General features: G+C 37.9%; 1 protein-coding gene across 2 annotated transcripts in view; it reads right to left on the bottom strand.

Moving 5' to 3' along the window:
• Positions 1–3,200: 3,200 nt before the first annotated feature.
• Nup37 (nucleoporin 37) overlaps positions 3,201–14,162 on the bottom strand; it is a 32,430-nt gene continuing 21,468 nt past the window's right edge. For both annotated transcript variants that reach the window (XM_021174439.2, XM_021174440.3), the window contains exons 6-10: positions 9,457–9,547; positions 6,994–7,175; positions 6,632–6,682; positions 4,409–4,502; positions 3,201–3,447 (exon numbers count right to left, since the gene is read on the bottom strand). In XM_021174439.2, the coding sequence (XP_021030098.1) occupies positions 3,334–3,447; positions 4,409–4,502; positions 6,632–6,682; positions 6,994–7,175; positions 9,457–9,547 (532 nt within the window). In that variant the 3' untranslated portion in view covers positions 3,201–3,333. The remainder of the gene's footprint in view (positions 3,448–4,408; positions 4,503–6,631; positions 6,683–6,993; positions 7,176–9,456; positions 9,548–14,162) is intronic.

Below are 14,162 nucleotides of genomic sequence, written 5' to 3'. Positions count from 1 at the left end.
AGGGGCACACATATCTTGGTGGTCACCAACAGATCTCTAATAGACTTTAGACCTGCTTAACAAGAGGGAGATAGTGATGAGTACTGGAAACCCAGGCAAACTACCCAGGACTACTGGAGTCATGGACTTTGGAGGAAAACTCAAAAAGAAAAGTTTACTAAACTTTTATAATAATCCCTAGGTTTTAAAATATTTGTTCTGCCTACAGATAAGTGTCTTTCTCATCCCTCATCAAGGAAATTTAGTACAAAAAAAAAAAAAAAAAAAAACCAGGAGGAGGAAAATAGTACAAAAAATTCACAACCAATCAAAATGTATAGTTGTGGAGTGTAGTTCCAACATATACAATTACAATGTGACTCTCATGGTTCAGGGGAACATTACAGAAGAGCAGGTGGAAAGATTTTAAGAACCAGAGGATTCCCAGAGAGTTTTCTGTGAGGATTGTGTCTCTGGTAATGTTAGAAGCTACATCAATAATGTCTCAAGCAACATGACTGCTTAAACATGAACTTGCCTAAACAAGGGCAAGAGGCACGTCAAAGTGGGTCAAGGTCAGGAGGCCGCAACCCTACATAAAGAACTACCAGCAACCACTGAATGCTTGCTTAAGAGTAGGAGAAATAGTCTTCCCCAGGAAAGAGCACACTAATTGGTTATCTAATACTAGAAGGTCAGCTCTGACAATAGACATTCAGGTAACATTTCACAGACTGAGCAGGTTGCACTTAGGTATTTAAGAATAAAATAGGAATCTGTAAATTTGTAAGAGTGCAGGGGTGGGGTGGGGGGAATGGGCACATGAGAGGATTTGGAGGGAGAATAGGGAAGGTGTACATGATGAAAACTAAGAAAAATAACCACTGTAAAGTAACAAAACCAGACCTGTGTCTTAGGGTTATTGTTCTCTCTCTCTCTCTTTCTTTCTTTCTTTCTTTGTGGTTGCTGGGATTTGAACTCAGGACCTTTGGAAGAGCAGTCAGTGTTCTTAACCCCTGAGCCATCTCTCCAGCCCAGGGTTATCTTTCTTTAAATGTGCAGTTACATTTAGAGATGTAGATGTTTTTCAATCAGCAAGGTGTACTATTAAAGAAACTGCTCACCGCTGTCCGGTTACTGAGCACACAGGCAGTGAAGACACACTAGAGCAGAACACTAGTTCTAAGGACTCAACTGAACTGCTATAAGGGAAACCGAGCAATCGAAACGCCATTTCCACCTTGCAAACATACTTCTGCTAAGAGTAAATATGCTACTAGTTGAGTCAAACTGAGTTAATGTCTAAACTATAGAAAATTATGGAAACAGTCTGGTATAGACATTTCTTTCCTTTTGGGGCATAATAGTGTTTTTTTTTTTTTTTTCTTAAACTCTCCTGCATTTCTGGGATTGTCTGACTCTGAACAAATTAGAAGCAACAACAATCACCAAGTCACACATACAAAAAAAATATTTTTCATTTTTTTTTTCTCTACTGACATGAGACTACAGGACAGGAACGTATCTAGGTCAGTGTCAGTATATAGTCACAATTAAAGTAAGAAACAAACAAGAGTGTGTGGTTCTGTGTTTTGGCATGAGAAGCACTGAAATTTCCCAACAGCCAGATCATAAAAAGGAGACTAATGACTCCATCATCTGGAAAGACCAGGATTAGTTCCGACATCCTGCGGATTTGTGAGATCCTGACTTTGTTCAACAGTGTCAAACAATGCAAGGTTTGACATACCAGCACAGCTTTTTTTTCTTTCCATGATGTCTGTATGTGAGACCATCCCGAGGGACACTCCAACAGAAGGAAAACCCTCTGAGACGTTTATAAACACACATGGGGAAGCTAAACCCAGGAAACAATATCAGAATCCAAGTTATTTACCAAGAACCAGAGTGATGATTAACAGCGGGTTCCCATGGGCATCTTCTCCAGTTTTTGTCTGTCTGTCCGTCTGTCTGCCTGTCTCTTATTCACTAACTCACTAATGGACAAGGTCTGACTCTGTAACATAGGCTGCCCTAGAGCTAACAGCACCCCTCTTAGATTAAGGTTTGTGCTTTAGTCTAAATGGAAACATAGTTCAAAGAACAGGCTTAGTAAGGAAAGAATTCCAGGATACAACAGCAAAGAATACAAGAGTGTAATAGGTGAGAAACTGGGCAGTATCCTGTAACCTGTATGTAATTAAGGGAAACAGCCAACTCTGTTCTTTCAACTGAAGGTAAAGAAATCCCTCTCAATTCTTGAAAATGTTTTATTATAAAGTAAAGTAATATTATAATTTACCACTGGAAACAGCATTTTCTTCCCTTTTGGGTTAATACTTCCTGTCCCTTTTCTTGGCAAAACTGTATTTAAACATCTATAAGTTATCTCTTTCCAAGATGGTTACCTTGAATAAACGGATGGCAGTTACAGTAAATAATTTCAACAGGCAAATGGTACATTCTGGATTTGTTCTAGGCAAGCAGTCCATCCTGGACCCCACTTCAAAAACTTAAGATGACAATTTTCAAATATTTGATTACTCTCTGGCTTCTCAAGTGTTTTTATCTACGACAATTAGGAAAAGTATATATACATTCAAAGTGTAGAGGCTGGAATATACAGCTGTTGATACAAGATGATTAAAAATATCTGGGTGTATGTACACACATTTGTTACACAGCAAAGGACAACAGTATAGTGAGAATTTTGGTTTCATTAAAAACCCAGTTATGGTATGTGAATATGTTTAGTTTGGATCTCTGGTGTGGGAAAAGTGGCTGTTTCACAGCAGGTGACTATGATTTGCCTGGTGCATTACAAGGGACGTGATTTTTGCCAGCTGCAGATAGTTTACATTTGGAATTCTGGGAACTTTTGATAGGGTATAAAATTGAGAGCCCTGAGAGGGCCTGCGGCAGCTGTTCCCCTGATGCTGTGGTTTGTCAAGTGGTTGTGAGCAAAGGGAGAAGAAATTGGATAGCTTGACGAGAGAAGACTGGACTTTCCCTAAGGAACCTGATGCCCTTAATCAGCAGGAAGTAGCCTACAGAGATTGACACCCCAGGTCGTGCTAACCTTCTTTCTGTCCTGCCTAGTGTGTGTGTGGGGACTAGAAGGGATTAGGGTGGAGTAAGGGTAAGAAGGGAGGTAGATTAAAAAAAAAAAAACATAGCTCAAAAAGTACACCAACACAACAGGAACATATTTTTCATGTAGTCTTTATCATTTTATTTATCAGAAAAGACAACTGAGGCATTTCTAGATTTACAGTATGTTTGATATAAAAATAAGGATTTTTCCAAAATATATACTAAAAATACAAAGTGAAGGATCAAAAATACAGAGGAAAATCATATTTCTGTCACCCAGAACAAGAGCTTGTGGTCTCCTCCAACTGCACACAGTGGAAGTGTTCTATGCCAGGAAAGACCAGAACCGACAGCTATAGAACCAATGAGGACAGGCTGGAAAACATGGGAATCAAAGAAGCACAGTGAAGTCTTAACTCAGAAAATAAAGAAAACTATTGTTTTGTTTTTTTCTTTTTAAAGAAATGTATTTCACATTTAATAAATATAAGTGCTGGTAAGTGTTGATGAAATAATTATTATTAGTGATATAAGAGATGTTACTTATTAGATTATTATCTCAAAGCAGAGGCAGCATCACAGAGGAGATATCTTAATAGTGCAACAAAGGTGGGCAGGAGTAAGATAGGCAGTAGAGGTGCTCTTATGTGAGATACATGTGCAGAAAAATAATTACAAAGCAGTGGACTCCTTGGCAGCCCCTAAATTATGATTATAAGCAAGACTGGGTCTTTCAGAGCACTTTCAGAGGACCCAGGGTTTAAAACCTAGCCTCCACACAGTTGTTCACATCATCCCTAACTCCAGTTCTAGGGGATCCATAACCCCTTCTGACCTCCACAAGCACCAGGCATGCATGTGGTGCACACGCATGCACACGCATACACCCAGGCAAGCACCCATACATGTAAAATAAAAATCTAAAATAAAAAGTAAGAAATGTATTGAAAACTATGTTTGTAGCAGAAGCATAGTAATGATGAAATATACATTATCTATTTGCACCTGACTTCAATGAAAATCTAAGTTATCTATTAAAAAATGGGTATGATCCAGAATCAAAAAATTTTGCAATTTATACAAACTAAGCAAGCAAAATTAGTATACATAAATGAAAGATAAACTATGATTTTTTTATTAATTTTGAAGAAAAATATATCTATTGCTACTGGTGATCAAAACATTAAAAGAAAAAAAACCTTTGGTTTAAGCAGATAGCAGACATAAGTATTTTTAGTTAGTAACTGCAAATTTGGGATCTATGGATAGAAAAGTAAAAAAAAATCCAATTTGAAAACCAAGTACCCAGAAATGCCAGGAAATATTTTTGCATTACCTGAGAGTGCCCTAAATGATGAATCTGAAACTGACTGGCCATTTTGCCAGGATATCCAGTGGTTGCAAACAGGTTTTCACTAATGGCCGACCACCTAAGAGAGGAAAGCATAACAGTAAGCTCCGCCCTACAGACAAAGTGCTCTAGACTAGGCTACCCCTGCGCAGAAGCAGCAACTCCACGATGCTCTGCGACTCCATGCAGACCTCCACTTTACTTAGCCATGAATACTTTTTTGTTCTGCATTATTGTTGAATGCTAACTGTAAGTCCTGAACTATGTGCTAAAATCAAGCAAGGTTAACCTGGTCTCTACAGATGGGAGACACAGGCATCTGCATGTAACCTGGTCTCTACAGATGGAGACACAAGGCATCTGCATGTATGGAGGTTTTGAAGATCAAAGCAGTTGTGAGCTGCCATGTGTGTGCTGAGATTAAATCTAGATCCTCTAGGAGATCAGCCAGTGTTCTTAACTGCTGAACCATCTCTCCAGCTCTTTTTAAAAAAATATTTATTTATTTATTTTATATGAATACACTGTAGCTGTGTTCAGGCACTGAGAGGAGGGCATCGGATCCCATTATAGATAGTTGTGAGCCACCATGTGGTTGCTGGGAATTGAACTTAGGACCTCTCGAAGAACAGTCAGTGCTCTTAACCGCTGAGCCATCTCACCAGACCTCCAGTTCCATTTATTGATATTTCTTTTAAATTTGTGTGATATACTTGTGTTTAAGTCATTTGGGATGACATAACTACTTAGAACATCAAAGTCTTCAAGGTATCTGGGTCACTGAATTTTCCTAAGTCAGCAAGTGCTAGTGGATGCCTGACTGATGACTAGTACTGCCAGTGTGGTGAAGAAGGCCTGAGGAAAAAAAATTTCTTTGATAATAAATGACCTGGTCTCAGATATTATTAGCTGTTTAATAGCTCTTCTGTTCTTTGTCTATAACATCTGAATCTCAGCTGTGTTCTGCCAGTGTTCAGTTCCAGGGGCTGAGATATAAGTGGCATAAGGAAGCCGTAGCAATCTAATAAACATGGAGTGTTTCTTTTTGTCCTCTGATTGCTCACTGAGTCACAGCGTCACCATTCCTTACAGGCTGGCAGGCCAGTGAGCGCCTGGATCCGTCTGTCTGCACTCCCCAGTGCTGGGGTAGGGCACTGGAGCTTTGAATTCAGGTTTTTCTACCTGCATAATAAGTGCTCTTATCCACTAAGTCATCTCCCCAGCACTGAGTCTGAGTTTTCAATGATATGGAAGAGTTGCTAAACCACGCTGAGATGAGAAGGCCTTTCTCACAAATCATACAGAATTCACTGGTTTCAAAAACATAATTTGATCATATCTCTGAAATTTGGATTATTTCATAATAATCTATAGAAAATTTTTAATATATAACTCATTTTATGTTCACTGGTGTTTTGCCTGCATGTCTGTCTGTGTGAGGATGCCAGAAGCCCTGTAACTGGAATTAGAGACAGGTGTGAGCTGCCATGCGGGTGGTGGGAATTGAACCTGGGTCATCTAGAAGAGCAACCAGGGCCTTTAACCATTGAGCCATCTCTCTAGGCCCAATCTATGAAAATTTAATACTATGATGAATATATTTTATTCTTAAAAATAATGGAGTCCTGATTAATTTACTAGGGATATTTCAGATGTGATTAAAAACAAAAACCAAACCCCTTTCAGCAAATTACAAATGCCTCACTGTTCTCAGTCTTTTTGCTTAATGACTATACAGTGGAATAAAATGACAAAAACCAAGATATGTTCACGCAAATAAAAAAATTCAAACATAATCAAATAACATGTAACTAGCATGTTAAGAGCTATATGAGTCGCATGACTATGTTTCAAATGCAGTGATACTTGTGTGTGCACATGGGTCTGTGTGCACTTGTACAGAGCAGGACAGGGAAGGAGGCAGCACAATCCATCCTGACCTGGAGGTGGACTGGGATACTGGCTACATGGTCTCTGTGAATTATAAACATTTTCTAAGTGGCTGAAAACTACATGTCCTGCTCACCTAAAGCAAAAGAGAAAGCAACTACTTAGTAGGGAAAGCAAAATAACCCTTATAAAGCAGCCAGAGAAAAGAGGAAAACCAGTCCCCAAACTCCAGTGAAGAGGAGGGCTGGGGACTTACTCTGGAAGTGGAACACTACCACATCAAGCATCCACACAACTCCAGCAGAAACAGTACATTACCTAAATAAGTGTGCTCGGTCCATGTGGACAGGTCTTGTTTCTTGAGGATAACTAAAAAAAACAAGAGTTTGCATTTTGCAAATTATGTATTAGAGTGAAGTAGATGAACTTGAATGACGGTTTTAAAGGTGTTTCTCTTTGGACCCCAGTAAATTTAACAAAAGCCCAAGTAAGCACTCAGTTGGAAACAGTGAACAATGGCCATGACTTAGAACCACTCTGAGGCCCCACAGGGACAGCACTTCTCTCCTTTTTCTACAGGAGACACGCATTTCCATTGGACATGGAGGCCTCTATGTACAAGAATGACTATATGGGTCATTTAACAACATATTTATGTAACATAATAGACAAATAATTACCTGGACCGAGTGATATCCCAAATAATCCAATCATTTCCTGCAACAGCACCAACTTTGAAGGTGTTTTTCAAGCACCAGTGTGCTGACATTAAGGGTGTCTGTTCTGACTGAAGAGATAAAATGGCCTGCTGAGCCATTAGGTCATAAAACCGGATTGTCCCATTCTTCTCTGCAACCATTAGCTGTCATACAGGGTGGAAAAAGAAAACTCTCCATGTATCTCATCAGCTAAACTTGAGAAAGCAGATTCAATGTCATAAAAGAAATATAAACACACATCACACACATATGTATATATACACACATACATATCACAAACAGAAGCCAAATGCATAAGTATCAGAGATACCTATAGGCTTGTTCTACAAGCACTAGTAAATATTGAACTCTTAAATCAAGAAAAGGGTGTCTATTATTAGTATTAGTAATCCCTTGTTACTGAGTTATTTCCTTGTTATAAGACTCCAATAATTGAAATGATTCCAATAATTTTAGATGTTTAATAAATTGTTATGAAACAGATGAAAAATGTAACCAAATGCATAAATTTATACAATAAATCCCAATCTTAAAAAATTACAATATGAAAATTGTTTCTTAGATTTATGAAAGCATGTCATAGAATATCATCTATAATGGACAAGATTTTTCCAAGTATGCTGGACAGGGTATTAATTATCCAAAGAATATGCTTTATCTACTGTGTAAGGTCCCTTCTTTCTGAGAATGTTCGTTTAATTTTGCCGATTTAAAGGTGCAGACATCTGGAAGTGTGAGGTAGCAGTGATGGAGTGGAAAGAGTGGGGACTGGTCAGAAACCTAAGTTCTAATATTTAATGTGTTCAATGGCTTGGAGTTTGTTTTTAATTATTTACAAGAGGGAAAACAAATTACAAACAGAATGTACAAAGAAACACACACACACACACACACACACACACACACAGACACACACGACGCGCGCGCGCACACACACACGCATATGTATTCATCAGGACTAGTTTCAAGAAATAGGCATTCACCATGTTAAAGTTGTCTCCACTTAAGAATGAGGGGGAAGGAGAGCATTATCTAATGCATTGGTGGTAATCTGAAAGCATAATAACTAACTGCAATTACGGAGTTAGATCACAATTATGAAGAACAAGTCAAGTTAGAAGAGGGATGACCCCCTTGACCTAAGCCTCCTGTATATATACACCAATATAAAAGTTAAAATCTAGGATCTGAACTTAAAGAAAACACAAGAATAAGTCTGACTTATTTACTTTGTATAGGTTTCAATTTGTACCAACTGACCTGCAAATGTTGTGACAATTTTTTTCTATGGCTAAATACTAAAATCCAATTGTGTGCATACATATACATTTCCTTTATCTATTGATAAACATTTAGACTACTTGTTAGCTATTCTGAATAGTGTAGCAGTAATCACTAGACACATCTATGAACACGCATATGTACAAACACACACACACACACACACACACACACACACACACACCATGAAACTCAAAAGGGGACCTATGAGAAGTGAAGAAGAAAGGGTATTCTAATATCAGAGGGTCAGAGAATACGTGTGACATGAAGGAACGATGGAGGTCTTGGAGGACAAGAAGGGGACCAATAAGAAGGTAGGAAGACAGTGGAAGGGCAGTGGGGTACAGTAATCAATAAGAACAAAATATGCATGACAATAATGAAAGAAAGCTAAAACAACAAAAAAGGAAAATATATCCAAACATTTAGAAATAATAGGTAGGAAACAGCCTTAAATTTAAAAAGAAGTTGCCATAATATAATTGTATATTGAGAAAAAGCTTTAACAATGTATATTTGGTAGACAGAATCAATAAACTCTATCTTTTGTGCAAAACTGAGGGCAGAACAGTGAAATGAAAAAGCACGAGGATGTCAGAGGTCTATGGAACTCAGGTGTCCAAGGGAGGTGTATGGCTGCAGGAGATGCTGCAGGGTTCATTCTGAGGTGCACATGGCATTGACACTCTATGAGAGGACATGTTGAATGGCTCCTGGTTTCACCATGAATTATGGCTAACTGGTATTTAAAACTCACTAGTACTTTAGAAAGCTTTGAGTGCTTCTAATGTAGGACACACGCGCCTTAGGCCACTGACACTTCTTTATATACGGCTCATATGCATGGATTTAACTTCAATTTCTTTTTCTTTTTTGAAAACTGCATACTGCTAACTAGACTGAATACCAATTTTTAGGCTGTAATCTGCCAAGGGCCAGGAAAAGCACATTCTGTATATATGAATGATGGTTGCAAAAGGGCTAACAGTTTCGAGAAACTACGAACGTCTTTATTTCTATAAAACTCAAGTGCAGCTGTACTAATCTGCGCCTGAGGTAGAAGCCATCGGTCCTTCCTTTATGAGGATTATACCTGTGTGCCCTTTAAACTTCGTAAAGGAAATTTAAGTTATAGATAACAACCTTGAAAGTTTCCTCAGGATGCCAGCACACACTCATTCCAGGAGAATGAAGAAGAAAATGAGCTGTCTGCTTTCCTTCCAAGTTCCAAATCCTAATAAAAGAGTATGGATGTTAAATACATCACTACCAAATAAAATAAATGAAACTTTGACAAATGTATTTAAAGTCATTACCTACGTATTATTACATGTATTTGATAAACATCTTTGAGAAAAAATAGTCATTGGAAAATATAAAAGGAGCATACAGAATTTAAGTTTTACCATGTTTTTTTTTTTGTTTTGTTTTTTTTGAGACAGGGTTTCTCTGTGTAGCCCTGGCTGTTCTGGAACTCACTCTGTCGACCAGGCTGACCTTGAACTCAGAAAACCGCCTGCCTCTGCCTCCCAAGTGCTGGGATTAAAGCCGTGTGCCACCACGCCCAGCTCTACCATGCTTAATTATGGGAACAAAGTCATATATTTTCTAATTAATCCAACATAGTAACATATTGCTTAATTATTTATGTATTCATTGTAAGCAAAATCAATGTTTCTAGACCATTAATCAGGTTGCAAGCCTACTTAAGTCATCTCTATTAACAATTATTCCTACCCAAGGTGTTCTCTGTCTCTGTCTCCCTCTCTCCCCATACCAGCCTTTCTATTTTCAGAGTAACCCATGAAGAAGCCAATGTGAGGTGACAGGCATTTAGTAGGAGAGTCATTTCCCACAATGCTCATTCCTTCTACTTATACAACATACTTTGGGGATGTCCTATCTTATACAATTTCTCATCTGTCTGACTTCTCCAATGTTTTCTCCCAAGATGGCCATGCTTAGCAGTTGCCAGATTAAAGATGGACTAAAGAAGCACTGTCCTGTCTGTACTGGTTCTGTACTGTCTATCAATAAGCATCAACTTACTCACAAATGGGGCTCTTCATCTCAATGGCTTTTAATCTCAGAAGTCACAGGCATGGCACTTGGATGTGAGAGTACTGTCCTTGGGAACTATGATTTTTGGCTAGCTCACAATTGATTCTTAGTCAGCCACTGTTACACTATGCTGAGTGGAGCTAGCATGTCAGGAAACAGAAGTTCCCTGACTGACGGGTAACAAAGTGCCTCCGGCATTTCGGTCCTCAAGTGAACACATTCACCACTGAGGAGCACAGCTCAGTGGAGTGTGTTTAGCATACACGAGGCTCTGGGGTCCATGCTCAGCAATCTCCTAACAATAATCAAATGCATTCATGAGGATTCCTCCTTTCTCTTGTAGGTTTTATAGTTCATGACTTCTTTAGGACTGTAAAGAAGTTTTAAAAATTAAAGTAGGCTAAGTTTTTTTCTAAAAAGTAAAGAATGTCAAATTTGATATATCATCGTAACATTTGAAGTAGCAGACATATGTCTGAGGATCATCTACTTGATTTAATATTAGAATCATATATTTTATCAAAAAAGACACCTTTCTCTATTATATAAAGGAGACAGTTATGGTTTAACTGAAGAAGCAAATCATTAGGGGTTTAAGCTCTGTCCTTCAGTCCCTAGAACAACATTAGACATTTAGGCAACTGAAGCTACTTTCTGCTGCCATTTCCATAATGAAGTATTGGGCTAGCGTAAGTCTTATCACTATTGGGATAGTAGAAATTTGTCTTCTCAGTCCAATGGCTTTCATTACAGGGGGGACTAAAATATTCATTCTTTTGATTTTATTTTAAAATGAATTTGATTTTTGTTGGTTATTATATAAAACTGAACAAATACAAGCCAATATTTTCATGGTTCTTTCCCCACTTTCAAATCCAGAAGACAAAGAGGTGAAAAAAATAGAGATAGTTATGAAAATAAGTCAGTTAACTAAGTATATTGTGGTCTAATGAACCAAATTTGAGTCTAATTTAAGCAGTATTTTATCCTGATCAGAACCTGATGATCCTTTAAAGAAGAGAGCTAGCTCACGCGTGAGGAGGGTCATATGGATTACATTTCAGAGGACTAGGATACAATGATTTATGGTTTGTAATTATACACTGATTCAATAATTCCCAACAGTTACATAATCTTAGTACTAAGTATGCAAAATACAACAAATTGGACTAAAATAAGTTCTCCTAACTAAATTAGCTGCACATGGTACAATTTAAGTTGTTATGTCTTATTTCCCTTTTTGATAGATTCCATAATTAAGCCCTCTGAAATCCTTTTGTGAAGTTCAACATATTCTCTCTCTCTCTCTCTCTCTCTCTCAAGATTTATTTATTATATGTAAGTACACTGTAGCTGTCTTCAGACACACCAGAAGAGGGCATCCGATCTCATTACAGATGGTTGTGAGCCACCATGTGATTGATGGAACTTGAACTCAGTGCTCTTAACCGCTGAGCCATCTCTCCAGACCCATATTTTCTATCTTTAAGGCCACCTGATGAAGTCACACTTCTTTTCCTGTTTTTGAAGTAGATCATACATACAGACAGTACATGAATCTTAGTACACAAGCACAGACTCCTCTCACAGGAACAAGATAAGAAAGCATGCTGAGTAAGCCATGGAGAGCAAGGCAGTAAACATCATTCCTCCATGGCTCCTATTTTTGTTTTCAACCTGAATTCTTAACCTGACTTTCTCAATGACGGAGTATGATCCAAGAGATATAAGCCTTTCCCCCCTATCACTACAACAGAAGCCCTTACTGAGACAGTGGTAGCACAATATGCACCCAATTCTTTATGGAGAATTCTTCCTACCTCCCTCTATGAAGTCTTAAGAAAGAGAAAGCTATTTCCTACTGTGCTCTCATGTACAATTGTTGTACACTTACCAAGATGGAATATGAGTGCTCTGCCTAGTTTAATAATTATATAAACCGAAAAAATATGAACAGGAAAGAGCTATGTAAATGATATTAAGTTGATGGCAATTAACTAAAACTTAAAAAAAAAAAACACCCTAAATTAGGTACGTGAGAAAAATTAATCAGATATTAACTTCCTCTCAACTGTTTGCTAAGTATGCTGTTTACACTATAATATTTTATTTATTTATTTATTTATTTATTTATTTATTTGAGACAGGATCTCTCTGTGTAGCCCTGGCTGTCCTGGAACTCACTTTGTAGACCAGGCTGGCCTCAAACTCAGAAATCTGCCTGCCTCTACCTCCCAAGTGCTAGGATTAAAGGTGTGCGCCACCACTCCCTGGCTTATACTGTAATATTTTATTATGGTATAAAATGAGGGTGAGAGGTAGAGAGAATATGAGAAAGTGTACGTAAGAGCATGGATGCTTTAATGGTCATCAATGGTTTAATAAGCTAAGAAAAAAAGCTTTGCCCTACAATCAAAACCTTGGCAAATGAATTTCCATACACATACTGGGCACTACAATAAGGCGGTGAGCATGTTTCAGATGCTTTTATAGCTTTCTACTCTTCTAAGAAAAACACTACTGGTCTAGTTCATGAAATGGACATGTATATATATGTATATGCTTGCAATTAACTTTAGAGGTAAAGGTTTAAGGTCTTAAAGAAGCCTATTTGTAATGAACTGAAGGCATCAGAGAACTGGATAACACAGTGCCATTGTCAAAGAAAAGGCAACAGCAGTTCTCACCCAGTATGAATTATAACAAGGGATTCCCACGTCAATACCTTTAATCCATGACTTACAACAAGGGATTCCCATTCCAATACCATCCATGAATTATAACAAGGAATTCCCACGCCAATACCATCCATAAATTAAAACAAGGGATTCCTACACTAATACCATCCTGAAGATTTAGCTGTAACATGGAGGAATTAAAACTTCATCTAAATTTATGAATTATACTTACTTTAATTTTATAGGGTCTTGCTGAAATCATTTCAGGCTGAGTGCTTTTCAGCAGAATATTAACTTCCTTACCATATAGTATTAAAATGTAATTGTCATAAAATTAATTAATTAAAAGATCCCACAAAGTGTGTGTTGGCATAGGAGATACCATAGATATTTTCAAGGGTTATTTCAATTGACAACTGGTGGCCGACACTGTTTGAGAACTCAAGAGGGAATTTCCTGCGTAATACACTGTTCTTTTTATTTGTTTACTGTCTATTCGAGTTGGCAGCTCATTGTCTGCTAGAAAGTGTGCTGCAGAAGGACATTTCTGCTAGCAAATGTTTTTAAACAACAGACAAAAGAAGGAATGGATGACATTAAGCGACACATCTGTATCCATTTGGCACTCTGTAATGGGTAAAGCCAAAATACAAACCACAGTACTTCTAAAAGACACAACTAGATCACATGAACTGGAGTGCTGATTAACTAAGTACGGGAGAACAGAAGGGACAGTGCAGAGCTGTAGCTGTAAGGCAGAGAAGGCACGTTCACAATGCCCTGGTGTTGAATACAGTATTCAGTGACTTTGTTGTGATAGCAAACCGAGGACTTTCCTCCCGATGCTAGCTGATTACAGAAGGCAGTGGACTATTCTTTACTGAGGACATTAGGAAAGGGGAGTGAGTTGAAAGGACTTAGCACTGACATAGGAGATGGCAGTGGCACCTCAGGGCAAAGTTCACAGGTGGAGCTTTCTAATAGAAAGCCCAAACCTGGGAATTAAACTTATAAAATCTTGAAGATACATATTGTCAGTAGTTTACAGTTAGTTTCTATAGCTTAGATTGTAGAAAACTTTGACAGCCTTAAAAGTAGAGATAATTAAAT

The sequence above is a fragment of the Mus caroli genome, unplaced genomic scaffold, assembly GCF_978045245.1.
Source record: "Mus caroli unplaced genomic scaffold, Mus_caroli_1 scaffold_9, whole genome shotgun sequence".
Taxonomy (NCBI): Eukaryota; Metazoa; Chordata; class Mammalia; order Rodentia; family Muridae; genus Mus; species Mus caroli.
The sequence above is the reverse complement of the archived record's forward strand: the minus strand, read 5'-3'. Positions and strand labels throughout refer to the sequence as shown.